The sequence below is a fragment of the Trichoderma camerunense genome (assembly GCF_050948025.1).
Source record: "Trichoderma camerunense strain CBS 138272 chromosome Unknown V8C40scaffold_7, whole genome shotgun sequence".
Lineage (NCBI taxonomy): Eukaryota > Fungi > Ascomycota > Sordariomycetes > Hypocreales > Hypocreaceae > Trichoderma > Trichoderma camerunense.
The window spans coordinates 247438-260448 of NW_028145363.1; the positions used below are offsets into that span (position 1 = coordinate 247438).

Genomic DNA, 13011 nt, shown 5'->3' on the forward strand with positions numbered 1-13011 from the left:
TCTTGTGTCTGTGTTCAGCTTGCAGGGATTTGACTGGCAGGAGACCGTCGAGTTGGCGCCGTGGCGGACAGACAAATGCACATGGCCGATGTCTGTGAGGCTGGGCTGCCACCGTAGTCCGGCGTCCCCAGGCCCGCAGCATCTTGTGCTCAGCTGCACATTCATTACGGTGACCTGCTACTGCATGCCTTGTCAAAGCCCATCGGTCTTAGCAATACTCCATGCAGCATCATAGGTACCGTCCGATGCCCCGAGTAACCTAGCAAGGGGATCGGGATGCGCCGTGACCCAGCTAGGCATCGTTTGCGAATCCACAGAGCTAATAACTGCTTAGTAGAGATGGAGTCAGTCAAGAGGAGTGTTCATGAAGCGGTAAGTCAAAGGCGACTACCTAAGCATATGATAGAGAGTGTGTGGCCGGCGGTGTTTTATCATGGAGAAGCTGCTGAACCCTGGCTGCTCTGCGTACTTGTAGTACCTAGACCATTCAGCTTTTGGACGTAGAATCTCTACGCTTTCATGCTTGCTTCTCGACGAAATTGGAGTTTTCATTGTCATTGAATATTGATAGAAATCGGGCACTCAAGCTCCTGGAATCCTGATGTGAACATTCTAACAAAGAATGATCTTCGTCAAAGTTGCCGAAGCAGGAGCACCTGTTAAGTGTGCTAGGCGGCTTAGGTAATTTAAGTGCATTCGCTATCGATCGCGTCTGTGAATCGCGTCTTCGAACCCCCACCATTGGATAGATCTGCAAGCCGTCAATCCTCACAAAGATGCTCTTATGATAGCCGACATTTGAGATATTGCCAACTTGTCATTTCCCGTACCATGTCTCGTCGTCTTTTCAATCGCGGTGGCCGTGCTGCTGCCTCATCGACCAGCACCTCTACCACCACCACTGTTACTGCTCTCCCCGACTACGAGCCTCTGTCTTTCCCTCTATCCGATACTGCTCGGCAAGAATTGATCGAGCTTTCGAACAACCGCGGCGCTGCACCTTATGAAAGCCAGCTGAAGGACTCTATCCGTAATCTTGGCCTTAGCGTGAGCGATCTGAACGAGCGCCTACGCAGAGGCCAGGATCGACTGGCTGCAGTCCGTGAGCGTCGAGAGGAGAAGGGCACGGCTAAGACGGCCGAAGAGGAGCGCCTGGAAGAAGAGATTCCAGAATTCGAAAAGGAGGTGGAGAGGCTGACGCGAGAATCCGAGCGTGCGCTCAGAGATACCATTGATCGAAGAGCCGAGCTAGAAGACGGGGCTGTTGTTTTGGAGGAACTCAGCACGACTGCCACAACGAATACAATAGCTCAGACAAGAGGCGCGGCTGCTGCCCAAAGCCGACGACGACAGGCCAACGGAGCTACCAGTGATGAAGAAGACGCTGCTGAGAGGCAAGACGAAGACGAAGAGGGGCCTATGACCAGCATCGTCGATACGTTTCGTGAGCTCCGCGCCAAGAAGAGGGCCGAGTACACGAACCTTGACGTTCACCAGCGGTACGCTCTCAACAATGACTATGCCGGCTTCAAGAAGCTGTGGCACGAAGCTGCAGCAGGCGAAGATGGCCCTCCCCTGCCAGATGCCTCACGATGGTTCCTGTCCAATGGCGAGCCGGACATGACAACTCCCAACCGTGATGGGCAGAATGGCGCCCAAGACGATGACGACGACGACGTAGCCGTTCAGCGGGAAACGATTAGCATGAACTGCCCCTTGACCCTCCTGCCAATGACAGAGCCATACAGAAGCCGCAAGTGCCCGCATACTTTTGAAAAGGCTGCCATTTTGGACTACCTGACGCCCCGGGGCGAGCACCAATGCCCCCAGACAGGCTGTTCTCAGGTGAGCTTTCCCACACATTACCTATTGCCCTCTCTCTTTGAAACTACGCTAACGTTGAAGGAAGATGTTCTCTCGAGCCCGGTTTGACCATGAATTTTACTTGGACGAGGCAATGAAGCGAAGAATCCAACGGTGGAAGCAAGCAGAGCAAAACCGCCGCGATATAGATGACGAAGATGAAGACGAAGACGATGCAAATGAATCTCTTGTTTTCGAGACAGAGCAGCAAGCAAGAGGAGGCGGTACAAGAGGACTCAAGAGGGAGGCGAGGTGAAAGAACGGGTGGTGGCCATCAATAGAGATTGATTTATGGTGCTCTAATTGGTAGGAATGAAGATATTATACAAAGTGATACCCAACAAGAAATAAAAAATTTGAAGCTACATGACTGAGAAAGCTTCTCACTATTTTTCAAACCTCTGATGCAATGAGGTTATTCCCCTTTCTATCGACTATCGTACAATGACTTTTGCGCCGTCCGTGTCCCATCGTGAACTTCGTAAGACATCAAAGGGGTATCAAATCTCCCAAAGCCATATTGATACACATGTGTTATTTTTTACAAGCAGGTAGCCTGCCCGTGATGCTTCGCCCGTGATAACTCTCACCAATCTTTTTTCTCTCTCTATGCCTTGCGCACAGCAAAGAAATAATTGCCCACCTTTTCGCTGCCCTTGACCTCCCTCCACCCAAACCCAGGGACATAGACAACGCCCATTACCTTTGCGCTGTCCCAGCCCTTGCCGGCAAGATATCCCCTTAGCTCACCTTCGTTGATGTATTTATTCCAGTCGTGCGTCCCTGGCGGCACAATGCGCAGGATGTCCTCAGCAATGAGGTTCGTCGTCAACCAGCTGACCCACGTCCGCGCAATGGTGCTCATGATGAGCCACCCGCCAGGTTTCACGAGCGGGCGCACGCGGTCCAGAAACGCTCCCGGATCGTCAATGTGCTCAATGACTTCGAAGAGAGTCACGACGTCGTAGCCCTGGCCCTCGGCAGGGACCTCGAGCTGCTCGACCGAAGACTGTCGGTACGAGAGCTTCCCCGCCAAAGAAGGGTCTTTGCGGGCATGTGCTTTTGCGACATTGAGGACGGACGGCGTGGGATCGATGGCGGTGACGTGCTTGGTGGTAGCTAGGCGGGCGGCGCTCTCAGCAAAGATGCCGCCGCCGCAGCCAATGTCGAGGTACGTGACGGAATTGAGGTCGTCGGAGGACTCGCGACAGGAGCGGATGAAGTCGTGGCGCAGCGGGTTCATGAGGTGTAGCAGGCGCGACGATCCGTGAGGCTCCCACCACTCAGCGGCGAGGGCATTGAAGTGCGAGACCTCATTGGGGTTGACCGACGAGAAGCCCGAGTGCCATCGCGATGATGCCGCCACCGTCTTCGCTGGAGTAGAAACAGAGACAGAGGCAATTGACAGCCGTGGACGAGAACGAGACACCAGCCGGGACAGGCCGCTTGCCACACCGGCCACAGCTCGGGTCGGCGCGGCCATCTGAGGTGAGCGAGCGGAAGCGGACGAGGGACACCAAAGACAAGGGATGTGGAAGAAACATGCAAGGAGCTCGGAGGCTCGGAGGATACGGAGGGTGTGATGTCAACGCTTGAACGGGCGGGAATGCCCTGGGCATGCACAAAGGGTCCGGCTGACAAACGAATGGCTGGAGGTCCAACTCCGAATCTCCCCCAATTCTGCAAATCTTCCAGTTATGGAGGGGCATGTCCGCCGGCGTGCCGCGGGACTCTGTGGGGCTGGCTGCAGCGAGAAAAATCGGGCATGATACCCGCGCGGTTGGCTATTGCTGGCTGTTGCTACGAATGTTGTAGCGGGACATGGCATTGCGGTAATATCAATGGATAGGCTTTTAGACAAAAATGATTAGATTCATTGGAGAGGCATTGATCTTTGTTGTTTTGGGGGGGTTTCTTTTGTAAATGTACCGTGGTGTAGTAACAATTGGGACTTGGTACTTTGGCTCTCTATTTCGACCAGAGATCCGTCATCATATTGCCAATATCAATCAATTAACAACTACCTTAGTTGTAACTCTCTCTGCAGCTGGGCACAACTCCATGCCAGCAATCAACATAAACGTCCTAGATTCTTTGTAATCAAATTCCAACATGTGAATCCCTCCCCCAACTCAATTCATGCCTTTTGCTGCTAAAACACCGCAAAACCGCCCTAGCGCTCTCCACGCCTCGGCTTACACATCATTACTCTGCACTTACAGTACAGGCCAGAAAAGCTGACAAGCATCTGTCGAAGCATGTGGATTAGTCCTGATGCCATCATCATAAGACCGGCACAACGTTAGCGGAACCGGCGCACCGAGGTCGCAGTTCTTTTTTGGCCTGGTCCGAGCAATAACTAATAACCTGGGCGTTTGTTTATATTCTGGCCGGAGCGCCCATCCAGATGAAAAGAGTTTCGTTTCCCATGTGATGTTCTGTTGTCTCTGGTAATATTGAATTCTACTGTTGCGGACGGCATTGGTCGCTGTTGACCTGATCCTTCTCTTCCCACTCATCTCATGATACCCTGTTCAGAAAACGAAGCCTGAAGCCAAAATCGAGAGAACCGAAAACAAGAAACAGAAGCAAAAAGCAAAAGCGACGTCAATCCAATCCAAAAACCAAACAAGCCTCGGATACTCTTTCACCCACAACTTCGCGAACCATCTCCGTGCCACGCCCTTGAGAGACACACGCTTCGGCATTTTCAGCCCCTCCATCGTCTCGGCTTTGCCGCAACAAACTCGGGTCGCCCAAGTTCCCCAACGCCAAAACCAGCCGCTATTTTCCCCTCCAACTACCTCTCGCAGTTTCTCAGCTCGGCGCCGCAAGTGCCGGCCCGAGATCCAGTCCATAAATTCCAGGGTACTCGGAATTCTGGCCCGCCCAAAGCGACCCTAGGCCCGTGGAAGTCCATCGAACAAAAGTCACCGGGTGACTTTACTTTCCCCAAGTCTTGCACATCGTCATATTCCAACCATCAGCTCTTTTTTGACTTTTCGACATTTCTCATTCTCTCTCTTCTCGGATAAGCGATCAATTCAAATCGAATACAAAGCTGCTTTATTGAGGGCAGTACAATAATACCCCAAATCAAAGCGCAAGCACAAACACAGCCAGCGACATGCCTTCCTCCACCATAGATCAGAGTCAATTCGACTCCATCCCCGACTCTATCGAGGCCTTCCGTATGTTCTCGCCCTTTTCAGCTTCTCTCACCCTTTCTTGACGTTTCTCTTTCTCTCGTATTTCCGCTCTAGCTGGCAATTGAATTGACTAACCCTCGCCCGGTCCGCAGGTAGAGGCGAGTTCCTCGTCGTGCTCGACGATCCCTCCCGCGAAAACGAGGCCGACCTCATCATCGCCGCCGACTCCGTCACCACAGAGCAAATGGCCTGGATGGTCCGCCACTCCTCCGGCCTCATCTGCGCTCCCATCACCCACGCCCGCGCCGACGCCCTCGACCTGCCGCCCATGGTCCAGCACTCCCAGGACCCGCGCGGCACCGCCTACACAATCTCCGTCGATGCCGCCGACCCCTCCGTCACCACCGGCATCAGCGCCCACGACCGCGCCCTCGTGTGCCGTGTGCTGGCCGATCCCGCGTCGACCGCCGCCAGCCTGCGTCGTCCCGGCCATGTTCTGCCGCTGCGCGCTGCGCCTGGCGGAATTCGTGCTCGTAATGGCCATACCGAGGCTGCTACAGAGTTCTGCCGCCTTGCTGGCAAGGCTGAGGCGGGCGTCATCTGCGAGATTGTCGATGATGGAGAGGAGGTTCCTGGACAGGCTGTTCGCAGGGAGCCCGGCATGCTGCGCGGCGAGGCCTGCATTGACTTTGCCCGGAAATGGGGCCTCAAGGTCTGCACTATTGCGGACTTGGTAGCCTATGTCGAGAAGACGGAGGGCAAGCTCGCAGCCAACGGATCAAATTGAAGCAAAGAACAAAGATACGAAGGGACCGTGAATTAATCTGAAAAAGAAAAGAGAAGGAAAAAAAAATTAGGAAAGAGGGAAACAAGGAATTCAAGAAATATCACGAACAACAACGACAAAAAGGGCGGGAACGCTCCCCTAAAAACAAGAAATCATATTCGTAATGGGGGACTCAATCGATTTCCATGGCTAATATCTTGCACGGCGCACACTGGCAACGGCGGAAAAGGGCTGGTTCGAAAAGACACAAAAAAAGACCGCAAACTCCTACTCTACTCCCTGTATTCCAACCCACTTCATTACCTCCATCTACGCACCCAAGTACCTTGGCTATCTGCATGTACGTTCTGTCTTGGACGACTTCATCTACGTTGGTTATGTTTTTTGGTTGTTCATTAGAATTAGCTATTTTATACGGCGTTGTTTTACATACCACAATACATATGTATAGCCTATCCTGTATAACAAGGCAAAAAATGGAAGAGAATAGATAAAACTAGGCTTCCCATTCACCATGCTATATGTCTATTGCAAGGAGTTTCTATTCAATTTGTCCTTAATGATACTGTACATGAGATACTTTTGATCCACCGCTATGAGTTAAAAAAACAAAACAAAACACAATAATGCTTCCATGAATAATCCCACTTCGTCAATGCCGGTAAACTACGATTGTAGCCCAAATCAAGTCTCTTGACTATGCCATGAAGTCTTCCTCAATGTTGCTTCGACCACCGCTCCCGCTCTTGCTCTGATTCAGCCCCAAGTTAAGTTCGGCTGCCTTCTCAAGCAGCTCATCGGTGCTGCTGGCACCGCGGTCTGCCAATGGCGGCGCAGTGTTTGACCGCACTTGCACCTTGACCTCTCCCTGCACTCCATCCAGCTTGATCGTCGACACCGTAGTGCCTCCAGGGGGTGGCCTCAGGTTCGGCTGCGGTGCCAGGTTAACAAGCTCGCGGAAGAAGTTGTTGGCAGCCTCACAACCATCCAACAGCCATTTCAAGCAGATCGTAACTCGCTCCTTGGCAAATGGATTGTGGTCGTCGTATGCGCAACAGTTGAGCAAGGGCACAATGCCGTTGTACTTCATCATTTGCATCTGCACTTGAGCGTTACCCGGAGTACTTTGCCCGGGTGGTGGCTGCAGCAGCGTCGCAATGATGGTGAATATCTGGCCCTTTATGCCAGACCATGGAAACTTGTGAGCCGGCTCTTGCAGAGGGGGCGGTGGGGGTGATGGAGATACGCCTTCGTCTCCAGTTGCGTATGGCCGTTCCACCATCGGGTCGTTGCTGGCATTGTTACTGGCGGCAGATGTGCTCTCTGCTGCTGGAGCGCGTTTAGGCACTTCGACAAGTGGTTTCTTCGGCACGGCAGCCTCAAGACTGCTGAGGATCGTGATAAGATCATAGATAGCCTGCCACTCGATAAGATGAGGCCTCATGTCCACCATTTCGGCCACAGTCGTGAGAAATTCCAGGTACTGAGACAGGCCGTCTTTAGCTCGTTCCATATCCCAGCTATCGACGGGAAACTCGGCCGGATCACGATTCTCCTCGCGGATCTGAGCTTGCAAGTGCATGAGGGCTGCGCATTCGGGGACGATGCGGCTCCGGAAAAAGCTAAAGAAGAAGTGCACCAATTTGAGATCCCTCGTCTGGTCCTTGGAATCCTGTGTAGTAGAACTGGCGGCACGAGCCCGAAGCATATGGTTGACAAGGCGCAAGAGAACTGTTTGTGCAGGGGAGATGATATCCTTGGGGATTCTTAGAGAATTCCACGCATAGGGCACCAGGGCGCTGTGGTGAATAGCCTCGACAATCTGCGTTGTGACTTGGAAAATAAGGCTTTGCTCGTCCTTATCCCACACAGCAATGAATACAAGCAGCTCACGCAGTAGGCTCTTTCCACAGTCCAGCGCAAGAAACATTCTGCATCGAGTCTTTTGCAAGTTTTCTCCCGCACGTGTCAACCCGGATCCTGCGTGATCGAGAATGCACGATTTCACTATCATGTGCAATGCTTCAATCTGCTTTGGATCGAGAATGTTGGGCACCTCTGTCAAAAGACCAGTCAATGGACCATCTCCATATGATTCGTCATCATCGACCTCTTCGTCGTCCATCATGTCGTCCATGTAATCGTGGGGATAGTCGTGATCATGGTGATGGTGATGGTGGTGATGGTGGCAGTGGTGATGGTGGTGGTCGTCCTCATTATCATGATGATGATGGTGATGGTGGTCGCACTCTTCAACCTCATTGCCAGGCTCAGCATGTTCGTGGTGATGATGGTCGTGATCGTGATCGTGATCGTGATCGTGGTCGTGGTCATGCTCATGGTCGTGGTCGTGTACATGTTCATGATCGTGGTCATGCTCATGTTCATGGTCGTGTTCGTGATCATGGTGGTGGTGATGGCATTCATGATCATCCTCGTGGTGATGGTGGTGACGGAGATAGCACTCATGGCACTCGTGGCAGTGCTCATGATCAGAGAGGTCCTCTTCGGCACCCTCTGGAGGTGGCGAGTGGTCTGCTCGGTAGGAATGAGCATATCGATGAACCAAGTTGTTGCGACAATGCTCTGTACGCGACTGCGCAAACTCTACGGATGGCATGCCAACTACCCAATCCTCATAATTCGGATCACGCGCTCGGAGCCACCATGTATCAATTTCACGGGACACACGAGCGTACAACCTGTCCTGTTGGTACTTGTCCGGCTCATCCGGCTTCCATACCGGGTTGACCTTTTCAGCGTCATCATCTAAGATAATGGAAGTGGGATCAAGGGTGTCCGGAAGCCAGTTCCAGGCCAGTGGCCGTATGGGAGCCAAGTTTCCTGGAGGTTTGTCTGCATGGTTTTCCGCGTAATGTCTAAGCAGCTTCCTCGCTGTGTCGCACATTTTCGAATTCCGATCCAGCCAGTGCTGAACTTGGTGCTTAGCCGCATCAGGGCGGAATCCCGAGCCGTCTGTCATAATCTCTTCAGGTCCTGATAGGGCGCCGTCGTCGTCGAACAGGACATCAAACCAGAACGACATCTTGTTGCGATCATGCTTGGCAGTCCAGTTGTGAACTTGCTGCAGCGAAGTCACAAGCAGTTTTTTATCTGATAGAAAGATTAGCAGATATCCATTTCTCCACATAAGAAGAAGTCAGCTGCACATACATAATTCAGTAATGTCTGTGAGCTTTAGTCTCTGAGCCTCGTCTAATATCTCTCCATCGTAGCCTTTACTCGTTACGTTGACACAAAGGATAATTGTTTGGTAGACCATCTGGTCAAAATGTACTGCGGCGCAGATGTCCTGAGGAACCTCGGGCTCAGCATTAACAAGGAGGTTGCGCGCAATGTGCATCAACTTGATGAGGGTGCCTAGGTCTTCCTTCACAGAAACATGGTTGAGGACGATCAAGGCTGTGCTTTCTTGAGGACTGACTCCCTTATCAGGATCGTTCAATGCTGATAATGGCCCCACTGATCGCGATGTCAAGCTTGGGATGGCAGCAGCAAAGATCCTTGTCAGCCATATCCAGATTGCTACATTCCGTGCTAACGCCTCTCTGTTTGATGCCATCGATGCAGGTTAGCGGCATGATATCTTGATACTGATTACGGGATCCTACCTGGCTTTCCGAAGTGTGTGAGTCTTTTCCAGCGTCTTGGAGATCATAGAATTCACCCTAGCCGTTGTTTGAGGGCCCATGGGAGGAGACTGTGTGAAATGGCCCTCCAAACAGATGAGAGCGGCTGAGAAGCATCGCTCTTCGATGGTCTCTCCCGAGTTGTCGCCACCATTTTCGCTCGGCCGCGTCGATACTACATCCTGCCCAAGAATGGTAGTATCATTGATATCAACCGTCTCCGCCATCCTCATATCTGCGGCTGATGTTGAAGTCTCGTGGCGAGTGAAATTGATGATGCGCGCGTGAGCAGCCTGAATATCTCTAATATAATTTTGCCCTGTAGTTTATGAAGCAGTGAAATGGCCCGCAAAAAAAAAAAAGTTGCCGGCTTGGTAAGCACATAACCCCGCTATATCGGGAATAAATGACGAGGCAAAGTGAGGGAGCTTTACAGTGTATTTGCCCTTTGTCTTGTCCCTCAAAATGGATGTGTCAATGTTAGAATAAGGTGTAGAGTTGTTTTGGGTGATTGTGTACAGGCTGAAGGCGTTTCCGTGTCAACCAGACAGGCAACAACGTTTTTTTCTTCCCATTTAAGGACAAGGATGTAGGAGGGTGCCCTGTACTGCGCAAGTACTTCAGTACCGCCATGGCCGTATTAGAGCGACTCCCAGCACTCTAGCCATCATCCTCAAATGTCACCAATTGAAAGTATTGAGTTTTCATGTATTATAGAATACAATAGGGAGCTGCTTTACCTCAAAATATCACATAAGCGCACTAAGCTGATAGGAACTTAATTCCATGATGGCGTGCTCTTTGCTTCAACCTCCTATCCAACGAGTGTCTAAGAAAATCCTGCCCCTCCATCACTATCGATAGAGGGGTAAGTGCAGCTTGGTAGCTTTTTTTGCTCTCTAGAACCTGCGGCCTTTCCAGGAACACCACCATTGCCAATCTCCAAGCATCTTCTTTTTCTTTTTCTTCTTCTTTTTACGAGCATAGAAACATACAGTAGGTAAATTGTGCCGCCTTGGGTTCTCATATGCAGGCGCACCAGCTAATCTTCAATCACCAGCCAGCCGTCACCATGTCCGACCTCCCCACTAGCTTCAACCGTACGTTGCAAAGCTCCCCTGCTGTCTGTCATCTCCAATGTGACTCTAATTCGAGTATAGAGCCCGTCCACATTGCCGTCATCGGTGGCACCGGTCTTGCCCAGCTCGAGGGCTACGAGCCCATTGCTGTCGTCAATCCCATCACTCCTTGGGGACCTCCCGCCTCGCCCATTTCCATCCTCTCCCACAACGGTGTCAACATTGCCTTCCTCGCCCGTCACGGCCTGCACCATCAGTTTGCGCCTCACGAAGTTCCCAACCAGGCCAACATCGCTGCTCTGCGCCACCTCGGTGTCCGATGCGTCATTGCCTTCTCCGCCGTGGGCTCTCTGCAGGAGGAGATTAAGCCCATGGACTTTGTGATCCCCGACCAGGTCATCGATCGCACCAAGGGCATCAGGCCGTTCACCTTCTTTGAGGGTGGTGTCGTAGGCCACGTTGGATTCGCCGACCCATTCGACAAGAAGCTGGCAGATATTGTCAAGACCTGTGCGGCGCATATGGAGGGTGATGGTGTGGTGCTCCATGACAAGGGCACCCTGATCTGCATGGGTTCGTCAATGCATTTATCTAAAATTGACCTAAATATACCGCTTGACTAACTTTTCTTTTACCACAGAGGGACCCCAGTTCTCTACCCGTGCCGAGTCTCACATGTACCGTTCATGGGGTGGATCTGTCATCAACATGTCTGCTCTGCCCGAGGCCAAGCTTGCCCGCGAGGCTGAGCTTTCTTACCAGGTTATCTGCATGGCCACCGACTACGACTGCTGGCACTCATACGAGGACGTCAACGTCGAGATGGTTATCAAGTACATGCAGGCCAACAGCCAGAACGCTAAGCGACTGGTTGGCGGTGTTCTGGACCAGCTCTCCAAGCTGGACCACAGCGACCTTGTCCTGGCCAAGCACTGGGAGGGTGCGTCTTCTGGCCCTGTCAAGTTCATGACCAAGCCTGCTGGCAGGAACCCTGAGGCCATGAAGAAGGTCGAGTACCTGTTCCCGGGCTTTTGGGATAACTAGGTTAGGAAGACTAAAAAAAGATAAATACGGGGGCGTTTGGAGGTGGAAAATACGGCGCAATCGAAATGCCGGCCCAAGTCAGATGCGTGTCTGAGGTTCAACGGCTCATGAATTTAGTTTTCATTTTTGCATATTGCCCTTTTTTATATTCGATTTTCCTTTTTCGTTTACGACCTTTGGAAGAAGCCAGACAAGAAAGACTACGCAAGAGATTTTTTTTTGGCGATAGATCTTCAACAGATATAACAAGTTTAGACAGTCGTGGTAGAAGACAGATATATCAGATCAGACCTAGAGAGCTCGAATTTTATTCTTTCGTGTGCGTGTCCGAACGATATTTCGCATCGTCGTCGCCTAGTAAGGCGCATTCCGCGTAAAGCCACACATCTACAACAAGAACCCTTGAAGTTGTTAGCATCGAGTACACAACGAACACCGCAATATTCAAGCAAATAAAACTCAGCCTTGCTTTCTCAATTGCCCAAGCCAATATGAAGAGGAGTGTACAATGTCGTCCCGGTACACGATGCTGATCTTCAACATCACAAGCGAATCAGTTAGTTCATAAAAAGGGGCGCCCGATCAACTCGTTCAAACCAATCCAATCTGCCCTCCATACATACTTACCGAGAGCAGATCTCAGTGGCCAAGTATGACACAACTGAACACGATCCTCCGTAAGTACATGCCAAGTAATATCTTGATCTAAAATTCTTCAGCGGCACCGATCCAAGATGCAAGACGTCACAGTCATGCACTCCCCCCTTTTTCTAATTGTAAAGCTAGGCAGCATCATGACTCCTTGCTGTGTTCATGATTCGGCATCGTCGGTTTAATTTGTTAAACTCTGTCACTTTCCGGTCATGCATTGCAGCTCGAGGGAGAGCTCTTGCGTCAGGTAACAAAGAAATGTGATAGCGAGGCCACCATTATCAATCAGATTTCAAGTAAGCTATTCTCCGTCATGCCCGATAAGGGGGGCCGTCCGAAGGGGGGCATGTCGTGTTAAACAAGCTCTGGCTCTGCTTGACAAGGCGTGCAGGGGAATGCATGCATGCACCACGTCGGCTTCAGCTTCTTAGTGCCGAGGGGCAGACAGAATCGCCGTCACGGAAACTCCTAGAATTTGAGAATCGCATTCCACTTTATCACTCATCTGCTTCTGCTTCTGGCGAATCGTTTCTCATGTATGGATCCATTGACTTTACCCGTGCATGACAGCGAACCCATGGCTTCCTCTGTTGGGCCTGATGCGCAGAAGGAACAATGTGATAATGTTGCATTGTACAACCTGTCAAAAGCATCTGATGTTAGGGGCAGTATCCAATAGTGGTGTTGCATATCCCTTCTCGTTCCTGCTGGCAACCCAGTTTGCTAAGCGAGGTGCAAGATGGGACATGCTGCTCCTAGGTATGCAACTTATGTAGACGCCCCCTCTT

General features: G+C 51.5%; 5 protein-coding genes across 5 annotated transcripts; 3 read left to right on the forward strand and 2 right to left on the reverse strand.

The window, feature by feature from the left end:
- The first annotated feature begins 549 nt into the window (after positions 1-549).
- On the forward strand, positions 550-2295 carry V8C40DRAFT_199808 (SUMO ligase MMS21). The gene is made up of 2 exons (XM_083211964.1): positions 550-1845; positions 1910-2295. Exons 1-2 carry the CDS (start codon positions 832-834, stop codon positions 2117-2119), a joined length of 1224 nt encoding a protein of 407 aa, XP_083074045.1. The 5' UTR covers positions 550-831; the 3' UTR covers positions 2120-2295.
- V8C40DRAFT_242234 (S-adenosyl-L-methionine-dependent methyltransferase) lies at positions 2150-3503 on the reverse strand. Its single transcript, XM_083215184.1, has one exon. It carries the CDS (start codon positions 3344-3346, stop codon positions 2471-2473), a length of 876 nt encoding a protein of 291 aa, XP_083074046.1. The 5' UTR covers positions 3347-3503; the 3' UTR covers positions 2150-2470.
- A 1353-nt stretch (positions 3504-4856) lies between these two features.
- V8C40DRAFT_199818 (3,4-dihydroxy-2-butanone-4-phosphate synthase RIB3) lies at positions 4857-5892 on the forward strand. Its single transcript, XM_083211965.1, has 2 exons — positions 4857-5054; positions 5165-5892. The coding sequence occupies exons 1-2, from the start codon at positions 4991-4993 to the stop codon at positions 5797-5799; spliced, it is 699 nt and encodes a 232-aa protein (XP_083074047.1). The 5' UTR covers positions 4857-4990; the 3' UTR covers positions 5800-5892.
- Positions 5893-6394: 502 nt separating this feature from the next.
- Positions 6395-10142, reverse strand: V8C40DRAFT_199822 (uncharacterized protein). Its single transcript, XM_083211966.1, has 3 exons — positions 9432-10142; positions 8974-9368; positions 6395-8913 (listed from the first exon to the last, which is right to left on the reverse strand). The coding sequence occupies exons 1-3, from the start codon at positions 9680-9682 to the stop codon at positions 6497-6499; spliced, it is 3063 nt and encodes a 1020-aa protein (XP_083074048.1). The 5' UTR covers positions 9683-10142; the 3' UTR covers positions 6395-6496.
- A 139-nt stretch (positions 10143-10281) lies between these two features.
- On the forward strand, positions 10282-11900 carry V8C40DRAFT_242238 (S-methyl-5-thioadenosine phosphorylase). Its single transcript, XM_083215185.1, has 4 exons — positions 10282-10445; positions 10510-10549; positions 10610-11101; positions 11169-11900. Exons 2-4 carry the CDS (start codon positions 10522-10524, stop codon positions 11570-11572), a joined length of 924 nt encoding a protein of 307 aa, XP_083074049.1. The 5' UTR covers positions 10282-10445; positions 10510-10521; the 3' UTR covers positions 11573-11900.
- Positions 11901-13011: the final 1111 nt, after the last annotated feature.

Excerpts from the sequence above, each read along its gene's own strand:
- V8C40DRAFT_199808 (XM_083211964.1), top strand. The coding sequence starts at position 832 with ATGTCTCGTCGTCTTTTCAATCGCGGTGGCCGTGCTGCTGCCTCATCG. Across the intron at positions 1,846-1,909 it reads CCCAGACAGGCTGTTCTCAG|ATGTTCTCTCGAGCCCGGTT; the intron begins GTGAGCTTTCCC and ends CGTTGAAGGAAG.
- V8C40DRAFT_242234 (XM_083215184.1), bottom strand. The coding sequence starts at position 3,346 with ATGGCCGCGCCGACCCGAGCTGTGGCCGGTGTGGCAAGCGGCCTGTCC.
- V8C40DRAFT_199818 (XM_083211965.1), top strand. The coding sequence starts at position 4,991 with ATGCCTTCCTCCACCATAGATCAGAGTCAATTCGACTCCATCCCCGAC. Across the intron at positions 5,055-5,164 it reads CGACTCTATCGAGGCCTTCC|GTAGAGGCGAGTTCCTCGTC; the intron begins GTATGTTCTCGC and ends CCCGGTCCGCAG.
- V8C40DRAFT_199822 (XM_083211966.1), bottom strand. The coding sequence starts at position 9,682 with ATGAGGATGGCGGAGACGGTTGATATCAATGATACTACCATTCTTGGG. Across the intron at positions 9,369-9,431 it reads CACACACTTCGGAAAGCCAG|AGAGGCGTTAGCACGGAATG; the intron begins GTAGGATCCCGT and ends GGCATCAAACAG. Across the intron at positions 8,914-8,973 it reads CACAGACATTACTGAATTAT|ATAAAAAACTGCTTGTGACT; the intron begins GTATGTGCAGCT and ends TCTTTCTATCAG.
- V8C40DRAFT_242238 (XM_083215185.1), top strand. The coding sequence starts at position 10,522 with ATGTCCGACCTCCCCACTAGCTTCAACC. Across the intron at positions 10,550-10,609 it reads CCTCCCCACTAGCTTCAACC|AGCCCGTCCACATTGCCGTC; the intron begins GTACGTTGCAAA and ends ATTCGAGTATAG. Across the intron at positions 11,102-11,168 it reads GGGCACCCTGATCTGCATGG|AGGGACCCCAGTTCTCTACC; the intron begins GTTCGTCAATGC and ends CTTTTACCACAG.